At 51.0% G+C, this 19413-nt stretch overlaps 1 protein-coding gene across 1 annotated transcript in view; it reads right to left on the bottom strand.

Annotated features, from left to right (window-relative positions):
• PCNX2 (pecanex 2) overlaps nt 1-19413 on the bottom strand; it is a 229066-nt gene that overhangs the window by 160988 nt on the left and 48665 nt on the right. Inside the window, exons 10-13 of the mRNA XM_036277465.1 lie at nt 16066-16208; nt 13705-13858; nt 13594-13626; nt 5158-5329 (exon numbers count right to left, since the gene is read on the bottom strand). Of these exons, the coding sequence (XP_036133358.1) occupies nt 5158-5329; nt 13594-13626; nt 13705-13858; nt 16066-16208 (502 nt within the window). The remainder of the gene's footprint in view (nt 1-5157; nt 5330-13593; nt 13627-13704; nt 13859-16065; nt 16209-19413) is intronic.

Genomic DNA, 19413 nt, shown 5'->3' with positions numbered 1-19413 from the left:
CCCGAGGAAAGGACACAAACGGGCCGGGGACGAGCAGAGGCCCCCCTGATGCTGGCACAGACGGGTCCTCAGTCCGCGACAGTGGACATGGACTCGAGGCGGGTGGGGGTGGGAGAAAGCAAACTGGGAAAATGACAGGATCATGCAAAACCCAAGGGTGGCGGGAAGGGATCGCTTCCGGACTGGTGGGGTGCAGCAGTCGGAAGCCAGGGGCTCCTGGCTTTGTGTGCCTGTCGCCCTGAGCACGCGAGTCACTGAGTCCTGAACTTTCTGAACGTTGACTGGGGACTCAGAGCTCCACCGCGACCCCTGACACCACGGGGAGCAGGGAGACTGGGAGACTCCACGCGCAGACAGTGGGGCCCTGGACGGACTGTTTCTCAGGTGGACCCGTCACCTGGGGCGGAAGGCGGCCCTGCCACTGCCCCAGACCTTGACAAGCAATCGGATAGAAAGTATATTTCGAAGTTTCACAGAGATTTGTTCAAGAAAATAAAATGGAGTCGAGCTGCATTTTATAGCGACTTCTCAGTTCTAATTGCACTGGGCGCAGAGTCACAGAAACTCGCATCAGTAATGCTCTAATACGTTTGTCTTCTCGCTGTCCATCGGGTAGAATGTCAATGAAGTTTGATACTGGCAATCCTTAATAAAACGAAGGAAACGTGATGTGAACCCAATATGCCTACATTGGAGCTGTGTCCTAACACCATGGTCAATGGGGGGGGGGGCTTCAGTTATTGCTGAAAATCAGAAATGCAAACTTTCCGTGGTGAGGTGGTAGGAACGAGAGATAACGGTGGGTGAGAGGCGAGCCTGGGACACATCCTCAGCCGCAGGGCGCAGGAACGGTCCGCCCCGTGCAAGTGAACTGTGAGCTGCGAACGTGGCTGTGACAAGGGCCTTCCCTGGGCAGTGGGGCCGTATTTTGACCCACATGGTGAATTTGTGGTAATGTTTTCTGTGGCAAGATGTGAACTACACTCGGGCCCTTTGACGACATGTTGGTCAGCAAAGGACCTCACACATGACAGTGGGGTACATCCAGCCCAAGCGTGTAGCAGCTGTATCTTGGGGACAGTGACATCACCTGAGGACACATTTCTCAGAGCGCATTCCTTCCTTAAGCTGCACCTCACTGCGCAGGGCAAAGTCGGGCTACAGTTGTCTGTATGGGAAATAACACAAGCATTCATAATAATACAAGGACAAACTCTGCTCTGTGTACGCACAACTGTAAGCCTACTTTTGCCCCCCCCGCATACTGTAAAAACCCAGAGCATGTGCGAATAACACACTTCTCGGTCAAAGTATTCTTTAGTGGGACACAAATATCAGTCCACGTGACGTAACTGTATAGGACACAATTTCTGTTTTCAATTTTGTGAATGGAGCTCAGCGATGTAAAAGGAAAGATACAGGAAACAGAAATTTAATTACAGAACTTACGATGAGCATTAAAAATGTAACCCATACACTGTCATGCTAATTGACTAGTCTGTCTTCTCTTAACTTGGGGACCAGAAGCCCAGCAGTGAAGACCGAGCGCTGGCCGGGGTGGGGGGGGAGGGAAGGCGTGATGAGATCTCATCTGTTCACCTTCTCAAGTGCTGTGTGTGATCGGAGAACTGTGGAAAGAAGTATGGGTGTGATACAATATTAAAGGCCGTGAAATACTGGACATTGTTTGGTAAAACAGGGTACAGAACGTTCTCTGTAAGAAACACATTAGGTGATGACCCCAAAGCAGCGAGGGGGGAAGCGGAACCCAATGACGGCGAGAGGAGAATAAAACGGTGAGAAACCAGGAGCCCTCGCTGAGGAGGACCTGGCTGTGCGTGGGGACCTGCTGAGACCGCAGAGCAAGGACAGTCACCAGGGCCCCGGACCAGGCTCCGGGATGGTAGAGGAGGACATCTCCAGCCTTGAACTTCCAAGCCCACCGGCGCAAGGAGAGGAGCGTGGAGCCCAGGTATCACATCCGCCGGGCCGCGGCTCATGGGAATGAGCGAGCGGCCAAAACCTGCAGCCATGGTGGGACAATCAGAACATTGCACTTGAAGGTGCTGAAATTATTTTGTCCTTTTTTCCAAAAGTAAAAAATAAAAAAGGCCCTGTGGTTGTTGGCAATGTTCCCTGTGAACAAAAACTTTTTTCTGAGCATATGGCTGAGAGGGTCTATGACTTTCCCTCACTTCTTCCCTACTTCTCATTTTTCCTAGTAATTACCATAAATGCAGCAACCTCTGGTATGGTTCCATTTCTTTCCCGGAAAATTTATAAATAAAAAGATTGGAACTTGCCTATTCCTTTGTAGAACGTGAACAGTAATATTCATTATTATGCTTGCAGCTTTGGGGGGAAGCGTGTAGAATTAAAGTAACGAAAACAAAACCCAAACCTGTGGGGTTGATGTGATGGTTACCCTGCGTGTCTCCAATGGCCTAGGTCTGTGTACGAGCTCAGTGCCCTGACGTCAACTACTGAGCCCCCAAAACGTCTTTAGACAAGACGGAAATGTGAGGTCTCAGTGTTCAAGGAGCGTACCCATCCCAGTAACTGTACAAAGCCCACTTCTCCCCAGGGATTCCATGATTGCAGCTGCATTATTGCAGGCAGGGCGTGACGGTCCTAAGGACTAAAACAAAAGTGACACTCCCATCTGAAGGGGAGCTCCAAGGCCACGGGACAAAGCCGAGCCAGCGCCCCACCGGTCTGAGAACCGATGGCTGGCCCATCTGGCCTGAACTCTTTCCACGTCAGGAAGTCCTTGCCTTGCTGGGCAACCAGGCTACCGCTGGACAGCTCTGATCCAAGCCAGGTTCCTGTCTTTCTTGCAGGGAGCTGTAATCCACCTGCCATTTGCTGGGACTGGTTATACACCTTGCCACAGAGAACGAACCCCTCGACCGTCCTTCTGCCTGGCAGCCTTTTAATGCTCTGAAGCCACCGTGTGGATCGGGGATCGCTAGCGCCCCAGCATTTCCTCTCTCCATGGACACCCCATTCCTTTGTCTTGTCTGCAGACCCTGGGCAGCCCATGCAGCCTCACGGCACACTAACTTTGCCCCTCCTTTTGAAATATGATACTAAGAAGACCTCTTGGCTTTCTCATCCGGAGGATAATTACAAAGACAGTCTCGCTCTAGGCTTTTTCTGAAGTTACCCAAATGGAAAGTAATAGAATTTGAGCCCAGAGGTCTCTGAGCACAGGAAATGAGTGCTGACGACGAAGCCTCCACCTCCCCCCTGGAAGGAAAGACAGAGAATGTTTCCACAAAGACAGAGGAGTGCGGTGATTCTAGATACACATGAGGAACCATGAAAGAAGACGAAATTGTGGAAGAACACTTCCCACAGGGATCCTGTTTCCTTAATTCGCTGCCCCGCCCATGAAGGTGCCTTGTCCCTGCTCCTCACCGTCTTCTCCTGCCCATTTCGGCCCCACACTCCTTGCTAGCGGCCCCGTCCTGTCCTTCTCATGTTGTTCTTTATCTCATGTCCTTCGGCCTCCAAGAGGCCCTCGTGCATTGTCTATGAGGAGAGCTTCTGCACCTGCCCACCTGCTCCCCACCTCCTGCCCAGCTGGCACCCCGCACTCCCTGCCCTCTTCCCCCGCCGCCCCGCCGCTAGGTGGGTGTGCTGAGCAGACACCAAGGGCAGCGGTAACAGAAAGCTCACCTACAGGCAGGAAAGGGGGTCCCCAACATGTGTAATCTGACCAGCAGCTCTGTCTACTCCAGCTCGGACCCCTCACTGCAGCTATCTCAGCAGCAAGATGGGTCAGCTAATCCATGAGAATGTAAACGTGACTGAGGGTCTTTCTTGGGGTGTGTGTGTGTGTGTGTGAGTGTGTGTGTGTGTTCCAACCAACAGAACTTCACGTAGTATAAAAAGGTGCAGTGAAAGGTATCAGGCAGGGCAGACGCGAACATTCTCGAGCCAAAGGCGCTGCCTGGGAGTCTAACCATGGTCAGTGCCTGCCTCTCCCCACATGTTTCTGTTTCCCGTGTGAGCGCAGAGATTCTCTGAACCCCGGCGCCTACCCTGTGGGCTGAGGAAGCTGCTGAGCGCCTCACGGGATGTGCTAGGAAGCGAGGTGTTGAGGATGCGGACAGGTGGGCTGGGGAGGGTGGAGGAAGGGGAGCGAGGATGTTGCCACCGGCGCAGCAGGAACGGAGCCGGTGCTTGGGAAGGAGAAGATTCTCGCTGCAGTTTCCACCTACCAGGCGCTCAGAGGAACGTGCGCCGTCCCCAGGGCCCTCCAGCCCCACCGCAGGGACCGGGAGTTGGCGAGGGGGCTGAGGAAGGTTCGCACGGGACCCGCCGCTTTCACATCTCCTCTGAGCGAGATGTCCGGCTGGGGCCACTGTGGCAGTGCCCGTCCCAGCCCGCTCGGCCAGGGTGACAGGCTAGCACATGCAGCTCTGAGGTCACCCCCGCAACTCTGCGCGGCCCGCACGGATGGGGCTCTGCACACACGACGAGAGGACGAAGCCAGCGCCAGGCACTGTGCCGTGTTACACATGCTAACCATCTGAAACCTGCCACAGCATCTGAAGTGGCACTGTTTTGTCCCCGCTTGCAGTCGAATTCTGCTCCAGGCCACACAGCCAGCACAGTGGCAGGGCCCGAGTTCACAGCCTGCTCTGGCTCGAGTCAGGCCCCAACCTCCCAACCTGCAGGCCCGTGTAGGCGGGCGGTTCACATCCAACTCCGCCCAGGCCGACGGCCAGCCAGTGCCCCAGCGAAAGGCGAGTGACCAGCCTGTCCAGGACTCTGCCTGGGCTGAGAACCATGTCCACTCGGAGGTTAACAAGTATCTGTGCCACGTGGACGGGGCTGTGGCTGCCACCAGATGCCACCCCCACCCCCCGGGAAGCCCCACTGACGCCAGGCACCGCAGTGGCCAGCCTGCAGATGTCACAGTGCTGTAACTTCTGGTCACAGGTGTCAAAACCCTTTAGGATAACCTTGTACTGGATGCGCGGGGGCTGTGATACCCGGACAGTCTCCCGAAGGGGTCCTAGCAAACAGGGACATGCGCCTCTCTCCTCCAGGACCCAAGCAGGGCAGCTCCCCAGTTACAGAGCCACAGCTAAGGGAAGACAGACCTCTCGCCTCCGCAGTCCTGCCCAGCCCCCACAATGAGCTCACCTAGCAGGACGTCCCTCGCGGACCGGAGCGACCCTGGAGAGAAGAGCTTCAGGCCGTACACAGCGTAAGTGGGGGCGCGCCTGGCCGTGGCCCCTGTGTCAAGAAGCAGAACAAGGCCACACAGCACACAGAAGTAGATTGGTCTGCTGTACGCAATGATTTGGTTGTGTCCCTAGAAAACAAACACAGTTTCTAAATGGTACCTTTTATTTTAAATGACAAAATCCTCCTAGTCAGTAATGTATACCATATAAGACAACGTACACCATACATTCATTCTTTCCTCTTCCCCACTGTAATTCAATCCACAGAACACTGGGGGAAAAAACAACTGCTCTTATTCTGTCAAATAAGAATATCAGAAAGAATGTTCTACCTCTCAGACTTAACAGATCTACCTGAAATTGTAAGTACCATCTTTGGACACAATCTGGATTCGATCCAGTGATTTCCCAGCAGGGAAACGTCCATCTGCATTGTTCTTCATGCGCAGAACTAGTTTAAGCCGCTATTTGCTCTCCGTGGTCTAAACTGAGCTTCAGTATGAATGAGAAATAGGGTTGTGAGCCGTGGCCTTCCGGTCCCTGTGTCCCTGAAGGCAGGTCACCCCTGCAGAGGTCGCATACAGTGTCCTAGGGAAGCAACAACACGGTTTTATAAACTTCTCTTTATACATCTTCCTCTGTGGAGGGCCCAAAGCTTAACACGCCTCATCTTAGCCTCAAAACGTCGTTATGAGAAGTAGAAAGAGTTTTTATTCGTCTCCTCGGAAGGACAGAAAAATGTATGAACTTTCCAGGGCAAAAGCCAAGGCGGAACTCACATCTCGCAAACCAAGGCACAATCCCTCAGGTCAGGAGAAATGAGCTGGGGGGAATATCCTCCGCACCCCATGAACTACTCTGTGTGTAAAAAAGTAAAGATTAAAGGGAGACGGTTTCAGATGTGAATTTTTAGTCACCGCCTTGAATGTGTTATATTTAGAAATGCAATTTAATGCCGCTGCTTCTGTGATAGAAACAGCCCTATTCCGAGACCGTCTTTTAATAGGAAGGAACAGGCTGTCCACGGGGGCCGGCGGTGCTGGGCCCTGAGTCCAGCCTCCGTCTTCACGGAATATTTGCACTCTTATGAAATTTCCTTTTGAATCCAAGTAGGTCATAGATTAATGGGTATGGGAATACTTTCTCTGCATTAAAGAATGGAAACGAAAGCCCGAGTTAAATCTTAGTGCATTTCTTATCAAGTGAAGAGCACAGCGAGGTGGTTGGCACAGAAAGCTACTCATACACAGATACACACGCGCATGAGGATTTTCTCAAATTGACACCGTTGCCGAAACAGAATTAAATAGCTACCTCCCTCTTGTCCGGATTCTTCCTTTTACTAAAAGGTTAAAAATAGACTTTCTAGGAACTGAAACTCTTTGGCCTTGAACAAGCTGAGGTATCATCTTGAATCTGCCAAGTCGCACTTTATTTATTGGGTGTGGGAACATTTTCTTCGTCTTGGTAATTTATGAGACAAAACCCGAGGCTCCCTTAGAAAGCCTGCCCTCCCCACACTTGCACCTCAGCTCACTTCCCGCACACACTTAGGGTCCCCAAACAACTCCAAGAGTATTGCTAATACAATTCCAAGAGTATCACCTTTATCTGCCTCGGTTCCTGAGAGCATCGACTAATAAAATTTCCCTGCTCTCCGGTTCCTTCCTTCACAGATGAACCAATCATCGAAAGCCCCCAAGATTGATTGTATTCTTTCAATAGAAAAATTCCACTCAGTCTTCCAGGTGAAGTCCAATCACAATCTTTTAAAACGTTTCCAACTATTTCCCACCTGTTTTTAACCTTAAAATACACTGGGGGCCCCACCAGTTTCAGCGGGGGGCGGGGTGGGGGCTTGGAGGCTGCTTCCCGGGCTGGGCCAGTGCGCTCGGGTTTCCGTCACCCTGGCACGTTGACAGTTTCCGGCCCAGGCTGGGTGAGCTGAGGGACGCCAGCGAACCCTCCGGAACCCCCTGTGGAGGGCGGGGGCTTGTGGCTGAGAGGCAGGCCCTTCTCATTATCCTCTTCTCAGGAGAGCGGGCTGGTCAGATGCTTCAGATTTGTTAAGAAAAAATATGGCAATAACGAGAGCACTTTACAGGACCCAGGGGCTGGGGTGCAGGGGCCTCGGGCCTCGTGCCCTAGGAGCAGGCTTTCTGCAGCCTGGCTTCCTGCTGCCTCTGTCCTCAGGGCTTCCAAGGGCTGCCTCTCACCAACCCAGTGCGCATGTTCCCGCCCCACATCACAGGTCCAGCTATTTTTTATTTTTATATTTTATTTTTTATCCTCACCCGAGGACATTTTTCATTTTTTGTTCAGATAGAGTGGGAGGGAGAGAGAGAGGAAGAGAGAGAGAGAAACATCAATGTAAAAGGGACACATCGAGTGGCTGCCACCCGCACGACCAACCAGGGCCGGGGACAAACTGCAACTGAGGTACATGCCCTTAGCGGGAACCAAACCTGGGTCTCTCTGGACCACGGGCCGACACTCTACTGCTGAGCCAAACTGGCTAGGGCTATTTTTATTTTGTTAATCCTCACTGGAAGATATTTTTTCCCACTGATTTTTAGAGAGTGTGGAAGGGAGGGAGAGGGGTGGGCAAGAGAGAGATATATAGAGAGAAACATTGATGTGAGAGAGACACATCGATTGGTTGCCTCCTGCACCAGCCCCAACTGGGGTGGCAATCGAACCTGCAACCCAGGTACAAGCCCTTGACTGGGAATCGATCCTGAGACCCGTCGGTGCACAGGCGGACTCTAGCCACAGAACCACATGGGCCAGGGCCGGCTGTGTGACGGGGGTTATGAAATAGCTCACATTTAACCAGCCCCTCCCACGCTCTGCCTTCTTTAAATGGATCACTCATCTAACCCTCAGTGCTCTAAGAACTGCATCCCATTGTTCTCACCTTGTCCTGAGCAAGCGGAGGCATACGGATGGAGAAATTTGCCCCCAGCAGCCCTGGCCAGGTGCTCAGCTGGTTAGAGCGTTGTCCTGATACACCAAGGCCGCAGGTTTGATTGCTGGTCAGGGCACAGGCAAGAATCAACCAGTGAGTGCGTGAGTAAGTGGGACAACAAATGGATGTTTCTGTCTCTCTCTCAAATCAATAAATAGAAAAAAATAACTAAAAAAAGTTTGCCCACAGACAGAACATTATATAGCCCAAGGACCTGGGCCTGGCGGCTGGGCGGCCTGGCCTCCTGACCTCCTGACCTCCAGGCACTGGCCGCAGCGACCACCAGGGAGATGACAGCATTTTCAGCTGATCCCCCAGGTGAGGGCTCAGCCTGACCTCACCGAGTCTCACTCCTGATCACCACTCTTTAAACACTAGTGTGAGTGTTGCTCAAGCAAAGCAAACACAGGGGGGGGGGGGCACTGGTAAGAGCTGTGAGGTGCTGACTTCCCTGAAAGGACTCTGGAGGCCCCTGCTCTGTCCAGGCCCCGCTGCGACACTGTTCACCGCCACGAACACTCATCACTATAAAGCTGTGCTGTTCTTAGTTTCTTACGATGGTGCAGGTTAGTTTGCTTTAATGTCACTTCTCGGTGGCTGTTGGTGAGTTCACCTGTCTGTCTATTTAGAGTGGTCCTGAACTCTGCACTGCACGCTTTGGTTCCCCTTGTGTGTGGACTGAAAGGAGGGCGCCCTGTGTCCTACAGAAAGCTGAGCCCCAGCTAAACCCCAGCCAGCAACTATTCGTGACTCACACTCGGTGCCCGTCGGAAAGTCCACGACATCGGAGAAAACAGCACAGCGGCTGGCAGCAACCAAAGGGTCGAATCGTTCTCAGCGGGAGACTAGTAGGATGCTACTTCCCAATGTCAACGTGGTAGAAATTTGATAAATTAGTTTAAAAATGGAAAAGACACAGGCAAACAAGTTTCTATAAGCTTAGTTTATAATTTAATTTCACAGAACAACCTATGTTAGGTCTAACTTCCTAATTTTCAGGTGTGTGAACTGTGGCAAAGGGGCAGGTGCTGAGGTCCCACCAAGGGGCATCGGAACGAACACCAAGTACCCCTCCGAGCGATGTCCAGGGCGCGGTCCACACTGCCTTTCACATCTTCCCACCCAGCATCGGCATCTCCCTCACTGGCGGTGAAGGACACGGGAAGGGCAGGGACCCACGTTCTGTCCCTTTTTAATGGTAGAAATTTAGTACATGAATCAAAAGCCAATTTGGGCCTGGCCTGGGTGGCTCAGTGGACTGAGCATTGTTCTATGGACTGAGAGGTCCCAGTTCGATTCCCAGTCGGGGTACATGGCCGGGTTGCGGGCTCCATCCCCAGTAGGGGACATGCAGGAGGAAGCTGATCTGTGTTTCTCTCTCACCTTGATGTTTCTACCTCTCGCTCTAAAAAAGTCAATAAAACATATTTTTAAAAATTTTAAGGCATGTGGAATGGCTCATGCTTTAAAGAGTACTTTTTTGAGCCCAGTAAATATACAACTAAACAGATAAGTACTGTTTAACTTTTAAGATCCACTCGAACTAAGTTGACCACCGTATTTCTAGGACTGAGGATTAAGGAATTATTTTATTTCATTCAAAATCATTCTGATAAATACGACTGTTCGGTAAATGGGAACACGGGCTCCTTCTCCTGCTCCAGCTCCCCTCCCACCCTGTGGGAATAGAGCAAAGGACACCTGTGAGCGGACGTGAGACCCTGGGAACCTGGCGGGAAGAAAGGCCGAAGAGAAGCTGGTTCTCGGGGTGAGCCTGACGGTAAGCAGCTAGAGCGTCCATCTCCAGCCCGGGGCCGGCCCCGCCCTGCGTGCCCTGTTTTCTGTCCTCTGTGAACCTTGAGCTGGGAAAGTCTAGGTGGCAGCGAGACAGCAGGTGGCTGGCTGGGCCCAGGGCGGCCTGCCCAGAGCCAGAGAGGACCTAGCGGCGCAGCTTCACCGGTGGCAGCGGCATGCGTGGTGGCGCACTTCGCCAACCCGCGCCACCCGCACGCCCTCCTGATAGACCCGCATCTGTCGCAGCCAGGCCTCCAGCTCCTCCCTGTGGGGATCCAAGAACAATACCCTGAGGTTTTCTGGGACTTCGGCACTTCGCATCACAACTACCTTACCCAGGTGATCACGGTGGACACGCACAGGGTTAAGTCATGCCCGAAGTCCCTGCCCTCCGTACGATGTGATGCCCAGCGCTCTTTACCGCGGTCTTCCTCCCCGTCCACAGCCCCAGCCTGACCATGACATACGCATCAGAGAAGTCCCAGCGGAGGGGCAAGCACAGACTCCCTGTCCGACACTCTTCAAAACGGCAAGATCAGAAACAAGGGAAGTCTGAGGAATCACAGCCAGGCCGAGCCTCAGGTGACATGACGACCGAGGTAATGTGGTGTCCTGGGTGGAACCCCAGACAGAACACTGTTGGGTGAAACTAAGGAGCTCTGAGTAAAATATGGGCTTTATTTAGTTAGCAGTAATGCATTTCGGCCGAGCCAAATGCAGCACCCAGGCTAAGGGTCAGTACGAGGGAACAGGGCTCGGGGTATGTGAGCATTCTCTGCACGTCTTCCCAATCACTCTGTAAATCTAAAGCTGTTCTAAAACAAAACGTTTATTCACAAAAATCGCCCCCAGAGATCTGCGCACAGCCCGCAGTGGTACCGAACGTGTGGCGGCGGCCACCGCTCCCCGCACCGCGGGCGAGGAACCGCGGCGGGAGGCCAGCGTGACGCCGAGGGTGAAAACGTTCCCGGAGGACTTGGTATGTCCCGGCTGCCCTGGGCACAGCATGCACACTGTCCAAGGCCTCTGTAAAGTCCCACTGAGGCTGCTATTATTATCCATATGTTGTTCACTCTCCTTACATCCTGTTTTATTATTTCCTCGTTTAAAGATGAAAAACCTGAGATTCAGACAAGGAACTTGCCCAAGATCCCAGAGTCTGTACAAGGCTGGATTCGAATCCCCAAACTTGTGTGCCTCTAGGTAGCCCCATGTTTCTCTGGTGTGTTCTGAGATGGCCTCACCTGGGGGTGTTATGCAGGCTCCCAGGTGCTGCCCCAGCGCCCAGACTCCGAGTCCCTGCAGGTGCTGGGCATGGCCCCCCACTCGGCTCCAAGCCGGATCCCAGGGTTTTGGTGCCTCACAGACACCCTCCTGCATTCTGTTTTCTGGGCTGTTTAGCGGTCTGGTGGGTAGACCTGTGTGTGACCCTGTGTGCCCCACATCCTCAGAGCCTTCTCTGTCCCCGTCTCAGACCCACAGCTTGCTTCCAGAACCTACCCAGCCCCCCATTTTTTAAGCTCTCTAGAGCTGTTTTCTTTTTACTATCAGATGCATTTCTTTCAGGCTGAGTCCTTTATACCATATCCAGGAGCCTGCCATTACTAATTCCACATCTCTATCGGAAATATACAGTGTTAAAATTTTTATTTTTATTTTATCTTCTGGTTTTAACAATTTGCTCAAATTTTGTCACCTGTGTGTTCCTGGAAGGAAACAAGAAAAGTCAGCCGACCACTCACTCTAAGAGCAAGAATCGACTGACTTTATGAATAGCCCCGCCCCCAGCGTACACAGCAGTGTTGTCGGGAAAGTGCTCTGTTCCCCTGACAGCCGCTGAGCCAGGCTGGAGAGGGCGGGCCTGGAGAACCATCTCTGCCCAGATTGGATCTCTCTCCTGACAATCTCCTTCCTAGATGTCTCATCTATACACTGGAGACGGTGAGCCAGCCTTCCGGATGCCTGCGCACTCCGTCCCTCCATCCGAGGGCGAGGGAAACGCCTTATAGCCTCCACCCTTGCCTTCCTCCCAGAGCCATTAGAGAAACACCAGCTCAGACCAGGGCCGCATCTGCTGGGAAGCTGTGTAAGAGACTGACGACTGCCACGGACAGAGCGGGAGGCTGCGGGAGGCCGGTGGTGGTGGTGGAGGAGGAAGTCCCCTCACTACCCCACTCGGACATGCTTGCTCAGGTAGAAGAACAGCACCTTGGTCTCGTGCTCTGGGAAGCAGATCGGCACAGACAGCATACGCCGACGAAGAGCGGCGACACAGGGGACCTGCTAACGGGATCCCTACCCCGCAGGCTTGCACAGCGGCACCCCCACCCACGGGCACTAGCATTCTCTGTACCACTCCTGAAAACACACACCGAAAATGAATGTTTCATAGCGTATGACACCCCTCCCCAAGTCACCCAGCAAACAGGGCCACTGAGGGGCATCGCTAGAGAGGGGTGTGTGTTTCTGGGGCAGGAAGCGATGCTGCGGCGTCAGGTGGGCTGGAACCAACCCCGCAGAGCCCGCGTCTCCACTAGCCCGCAGCCAGCTTGCTGCCGATAATCACAACAATACATCTTCATACCCTAATTATGCAGCTCCTACTTATCTTGACAGTCAGACTCCGGGATAAAAGAATAGGTATTGTATGTAAACCAATTATGGGAACAGAGAAATTTAACAAGATAGCAACCTGTGCCATGTGATCATCCAATTATAAGCTTCTCTTAATTACCATGAACTAAACACGAGCGCTCACAGATGTAAAAGCAGCCCCAAATCCTGAAGACGAATTTTTTAAAAGCGCAATTGAGGGAAGGTCAGACTTTCTTTCATTGGAAGGGTTTGGGGGGCCCGCAGGAGCTCACCTTAAAGGAAAGGAGGGCTCTCAAAGAGCTGGGCAGTCCAGCAGGTGACGGTCTCAGGGTGAAGGCGTGTGACCCGGCCCCCTGTCCCCCAGGACCCGCAGGGAAGGAGCAGCGGGCCGGCGAAATGGGGGGCCCAGAACTCATGGGAGGTGTCAGAGCACCGGCACATCAGTGCTGCTGAGCCCAGTCTGTTACAAAGTAGTCAGTTATGGGGAGAAGAGGTAACAATACTCTTGAAGATGTAAACAGGAAGAGAATGTCAACAGACTGATGTATAATTTCGTATATGATCAATGACAGCCACCATTTATTAAACAATTTCTGTGCCAGGTACTGCTTTAAGCACATTACATGAATTAGGTAATCCCCATAGGCACTTTTCTTTCCTTATTTACACGAAGGGAAACTGAGGCGTGGAGCGCCCACACCTCGCGGACGACCCAGGAGATAAGCAGGGTGGTTGTGTGCAGCGTCTGCAGCCTCGCCCACCAGGCTGCACGGTCTTCCTGCTGCGAACCCAGTGGGACAGAAACACCCTCCACGCCGTGGGCCCCCACGCTGTACGCCCCCGCCCCCGCTGTCCACGCCCTGCTCTCAGACCCAGCCTGAACTTGCCCAGCATGCATTACTATTGCTAGTTAATGTTGCTATTTATATATTCAATATATATTGACATCGACTTTCCTTCTGAATAGATTTTGGCCATTCTCCTATCTCCAACACAAGCAGACAGAACAAGCTACTGGTCTACTTGGAAACTTACGTGTATCGGCGAGGCGGGGTCGGGCTGAACGCTCTAGAACACAAATCAGAGTATGTGTCATTACCTCATGGTTTCGAGGATAACCATGGTAAGAATTAGATGTGGTCTTGCCTTGAGCAGGGAATACTGGCAGCTGGCCATGACAAGGCAGAAGAGGAGCACCCACAGGTCTTTGCAAAAGCCCCGGCTCAGCGTCAGAAACCCCAGCAGGGACACCAGGATGATGAGTGAGACGGCCAGCACGTTCTCCTTCACATCTTCAGTTCTGTGCAAAGCAGAAGACACAAAGGAAGCACAGGTGAGTGTGTCTGTGTAGCAGGAGCAGGACAGCCTGCGTGTCTCTAAGCAGACCGACCTCCACACAGAGGACTGAGTCACCCCTGCATGTCTCTGTACTCGGTGACCAGACTGTGAGTTTCTTTCTTCTTTCTTTCTTTCTTTCTTTCTTTCTTTCTTTCTTTCTTTCTTTCTTTCTTTCTTTCTTTCTTCTTCCTTCCTTCCTTCCTTCCTTCCTTCCTTCCTTCCTTCCTTCCTTCCTTTCTTCCTTCCTTCCTTCCTTCCTCCCCTCCTTTCTCCTATGTTTTACAACAAGAATTTAACCCCAGATTTCCGTTATTGAAATAAATGGAATGCAATCCCGCTGGGCCTCCTTGGCCACCAAAGTGGGCTTACTGGGGGAAAGCAGTTGGCTGCTCCATCCCCAGCAGGGAAATGCACTTCAGGTAAACGGGGCGGACGCACTGACACCTGGCTGAAGCCCATTTCGTTGCACATGCAACCTCTGTAGCCAGAACTCGGTGCCGGTTCCAGGAGTCTGCGAACTCCAGCCCAAAGCCCCAGTGCAGAGGGCTGACAGGCACGTGTCCTGACAGTCTCACTGGCTGGGTGTCTGGGGGAATCGGAAACAGAGGCGGGGTAGAGAGGCGGGCTCGTCCAGGGTGGGTGCTGTCAGTGGGTGTGCAGAGGGACAAGGGAGTTCTAGGCTGTTGATACAAAGGGGCCAGGACTGGCTCACGGAGCCCACGGGATGGGCAGGGCTGCTCCATGGGAGGAAGTGGGCGGGTCAAAGTGCTGGAGGGGGCTGGGAACATCTCAGGGAGTCAGGGGGCACAGGAGGGATGAGCAGAGGCTGGGCTTCTGCTTCAGAGATGGAAGACATCTGTGGGAGGACCAGAGCAGGAGGAGGGAGGGCAGGGAGTGGTCAGGAGGGCGCACCGCTCGTTCACCAGAATCCTGGGCATATTTCTTACCTCGCCAATTTCTGCTCATGTACCATTGGTCTCTCCCATAAAGTGAGACCATTTTTAGACAGGGACAATCGGCTGCTTCACTCCTGGGGTGTAGGCACTAATATCATCTTTTAAAATTCATAGACTTCAGTTTTAGATTCACAGCAAAATTAAAGAGAAAGTACAAAGAGTTCCCAGAAAGTCCCTTCCAACACACATCACTTCCCCCACCAACACCAGCTACTCCAGCTTTCAATAATTCCTTTATAAAAATGAATATTTCAAAAAATGCCTCATCTAAAAAAATGTATTATCTTGGATTATTTTAGTTAAGTATGAAATGCTCATCTTAAGTGCCCCTCGGGTAACATAGTGTTGTTAGAAAAGCCATTATAACTCCATTCCTTGACTTATAGATCCTGAAATTTACTGCTGTAATTTTGCATGACTATAGACTTTTAGCATGTGACCACACCATTTAAGACATCACTATAACAAGCAGTCACGGGGGGCCGACCACAGTGAGGCGGGCAGCCGGCCTTCCCGCTGCCCGGGGCTGGCATCTCACTGGGGACCGGCATCTGCTGAGGACAGCAGCACCTGGAATGTGCAAAGCAGGACGCAGTCAGGATGACACACCCCTGTCCTTTGTCTCTCTTGAGGTGGGGAAGGAGAAGGAAGGTCCCCTACCCTGTCTCCACCATGCCTTCCTCAAGCAACTTGACCCCCCTCGCCCTTCCACCCAGTGGGCACACCTCCAACCCACGACGTTTGATCGTTTGATCTCGAGGAGCAGTGGTCAGAGGTGAGGGAGAGTGAAGGGTTTAAAGGAAAGGTGACCATTCCACTCAGTGTACATCAGACAGGAGTGGGAGCAGCAGCCCAGCTGTCAAAGGGAAGAGCCAGAGATCACTCCGGTTCCTCTCCCCATGCCCAGGCCCATGCCCAGGCAGGCCAGTCCCTGTGCCACAGGGGGAGCAGACCAATGCAAAATGTTGTCTCCAAAGCTGACCTGAAATCTGCACCATGTACCGAATCCTCATTCCTCCCATTTTAATCGCTAAATTCCCATTCCTTCAGTCGCGGACCTCACTGCTTCGGCCGAGGTTCGCAGCACCAATGCGGACACCTTGGAGACGTTCCGGAACCTCAGCCAGCGGCCTCTCCCTCGGACAAGCACGCGCGTGCGCACGGCTGCGCCCCATCTGTCCTCCCTCGCACACCTGCGGGCTCAGCGGCTTACCGATCAAGTAACGCCAGCAAGGTGAGGCGATCGTACCAGACTTTAATCCACTTGCCCGGGAAGATGATAAACTTGTAAAACTGATCGCGGTTAAACTTCCCTTGTGTTGAAGATCGCGAGTCATCCAGGTCCTGACTGAGATGCTGTCAGAGCCCAAAAGAAGCGAGAGAGAGGGTTTCACACGGACACGCTGTCCCATAAACACAGCTCACGGTTTAAAGTACAAAAAGCAGATGTTCAAGTTCTGAAACGTAAACTAACATATTTCATAAAAATGGGTACTCAAAGAAAAGGATAAAGATCAACAAAACGACTCTTTCTCTACCATTGAAACTGTGCTGCTCACCACACCACGGCACTACGATTAATCAAGGCCAAGAAACGGCCATCAGAATTTGACAACAGATCTTAAATGACTCAATTTGTGAAAGGCATGTTATTTAATATAATGTTAAGATAAACTTTCAAATTTTACTGAGTAAAAAGATTTTTATTGCTAACATGTAGCTCATTCGTGAGGCCTAAGATAAGTAAAACTGGAATACTCAGAGAAAACATCTAAACCAATAAAACAGAGACAGGTGGGGAACTTTAGGCCCAGATTTAAAATGTTTTAACCCCAAATTCACCTGTGATTGGTTCTAGTCCAGTGGACAAGGACTGAATTTTGAACAAAAAATTAGGTTCATCGATTTGGCTAACACACACTCAAGGAGTGACTCCGGAGGCTGGCACGAGACTGGGGACAGGAAGAGAAGGACCAGTGGGCTCAGGCCCTGGCATCCCTCTGCGGGAGAACATCCGGAGACACCGTGATGGTCACGCAGACTCAGAACCACTGATGGCAGGCCAGGGCCTCGCTGGGCTTCCCGAACGAGAGCCCGACTCCACGCCTCGAAAGCGAGGGGACGGGGACCTCAGTGAGGCTAAGGGACCAGCAAGTGGAGGGACAGGAAGGACAGAGAGGAGGAAAGGAAAGAGGGAGAAAACCAAACTTACTCCTTCCAACACCTGACACTTAGTTAAAGCAGAATTAGTTCAAACAGCCTGTTATGGCATTTCCAGAGACTATACGTGCAATTAAATATCAATGAATAGTTACCGCAGTTATTCATTATCGATGAGGAATAACATGTTTTGTACTGCTAAATTTCTCAGGAAACTAAAGAGTATCCTCTCTCATTCTAATGTATTTAATATTGACTTCTGTCATAGCCATCTTCAAAAAAGGTGCTCTTAACTGCGGTCTGCAGAGTGCACTTGACTGCGTCTTTCCTGCCAGGCACAGGTTTCTGTGTTCGTCTGAGAGCCAGGGACTCGGGGGCTCCCTCCACTGAATAGCACTAAGGGACATGCTTTTAAAGATATACACTTTTATTATATACTTTATTATTATATACTTTATTATTGCATATTACATTTGTATATATGCAAATACATACCTTCAAAATGTGTGTGAGGTGTAAGAACCACAATTCCATAATGGGATATCCATGTAATGGAATACTATACAACAGTGCAAATGGATGTTCCCGTTATAAAACAGCATGTACGAGTCTATGCCACCCAGCATGACTACCTGAGTGGCCATCGCCCAGACTAAGGAAGAGAGAGTCTCCCTGGGCAGAGCAGTGCCCTGTGGGGCACCCGACATCCAGTCCTCTTTCCTCCTCCTTCAGAGATCACAGTTGTCCTCAATCTTGTGTTCATCATTCCCTTTCTTTTCTTGTTTTACTACAATTCCATTCAAAACTTCTGTATTGTTTAGTTTTATAATTTTGAACTTCATAGATATGAAATCACAGCGTATGACTAATTTTAAAACTTGCTTTTTGCTTCTTTTCCTTCAAGCTGCATTATGTTCCTGAGACTTGTGCATTCTGTTTTATAACTGGAACATCTATTTGCATGGTTGTATAGTATTCCATTACATGGATATGCCATTATTTACTTATCCATTTTACTGTTAAATATTTAGGGTGTATTTTTTCTTTTTCTTTTCTTTATCGATTTTGCTATCACACTGCTATGAACATTCTTGGACAAGTCTCCTTGTAGGTAGGTGCAAGGATTTATTTAGAACATACACCTACAGATGGAATTGCTGGGAATGCAAATGTTCAACTGTATCAGAGGCTCAACTTGACTAAGAAACAAACTGTGTGCCCTGGCCGGTTTGGCTCAGCGGTTAGAGCGTCCGCCTGCAGTCAAGAGAGACCCGGGTTCGGTTCCCGCTAAGGGCACGTACCTTGGTTGCAGTTTGTCCCCGGCCCTGGTTGGTCGTGCGGGTGGCAGCCACTCGATGTGTCCCTTTCACATCGATGTTTCCATCTCTCTCTCTTCCTCCTCTCTCTCCTTCCCACTCTGTACAAAAAATGGAAAAATGTCCTCGGATGAGGATTAAAAAAAAAAAAAAAAAAAAAGAGGAAACAAATTGTGCGATTTTTCCAGGAGATACACACATGTGCCATGAATTACTGGTTATGGAAATGCTCACTTTACTAGAAAACACTTTTTAAAAATAAGTGTTTTGAAGTGATTCTGGCAGCTTGCACTTCACCAGCAGCATTTCAAAGCTGCATGACCCCACGGCTTCGCCAGCATCTGACAGGGGAAGTGATTCTAGTGTCGCTAACTTGGTGAGTATAAGGGGACAGTTCATTTTTGTTGTAATTTGCATTTCCCTCACTATTAACAAAGTTGAGCGTCTCAGCCCATATTTAGTTTTTCTTCATGAAATCATTTGCCCTTTTCTCTATTGGGTCCCTTTTTGTCTTTCATCAGCTTCAACATGTGTGTGTGTGTATACACATGGATGTGTATGTGTGCATGTGTGCGTCCACATGTATGTGTTTACATGATGAAAACCTTTATTAATGATATGAATTACAGATATTTTCCCAGTTTACGGCTTGTCTTTTTCACTTTCTCAAGAATCTCTGATTACTGCCCTGGCCGGTCTGGCTCAGTGGTTAGAGCGTCGGCCTGCGGACCAATGAGTCTCGGGTTCGATTGCAGTCAGGGGCACGTACTTCAGTTGCCATTCATCCCCGGCTCTGGTTGGGGTCGTGTGGGAGGCAGCCACTCGAAGTGTCCCTTTCACGTCTATGTTTCTCTCTCTCTCTCTCTCTTCCTCTCCCTCCCACTCTATCTGAACAAAGGTGGAAAAATGTCCTCGGGTGAGGATAAAAAACACAAAAAAAAGAATCTCTGATTGCTTAATATATAAGGCATAATAAATTAATAAAAATCCAGATATTTTCCAAACCATGGGAAAAGTTAGCACCCTGACCGAGTGAGCACAAGTGGAGTGTGTGCAGCAGCAGCGGAGATCGCTGCACACGGACC

Source organism: Molossus molossus, unplaced genomic scaffold (genome assembly GCF_014108415.1).
Source record: "Molossus molossus isolate mMolMol1 unplaced genomic scaffold, mMolMol1.p scaffold_m16_p_23, whole genome shotgun sequence".
NCBI lineage: Eukaryota > Metazoa > Chordata > Mammalia > Chiroptera > Molossidae > Molossus > Molossus molossus.
The sequence above is the reverse complement of the archived record's forward strand: the minus strand, read 5'-3'. Positions and strand labels throughout refer to the sequence as shown.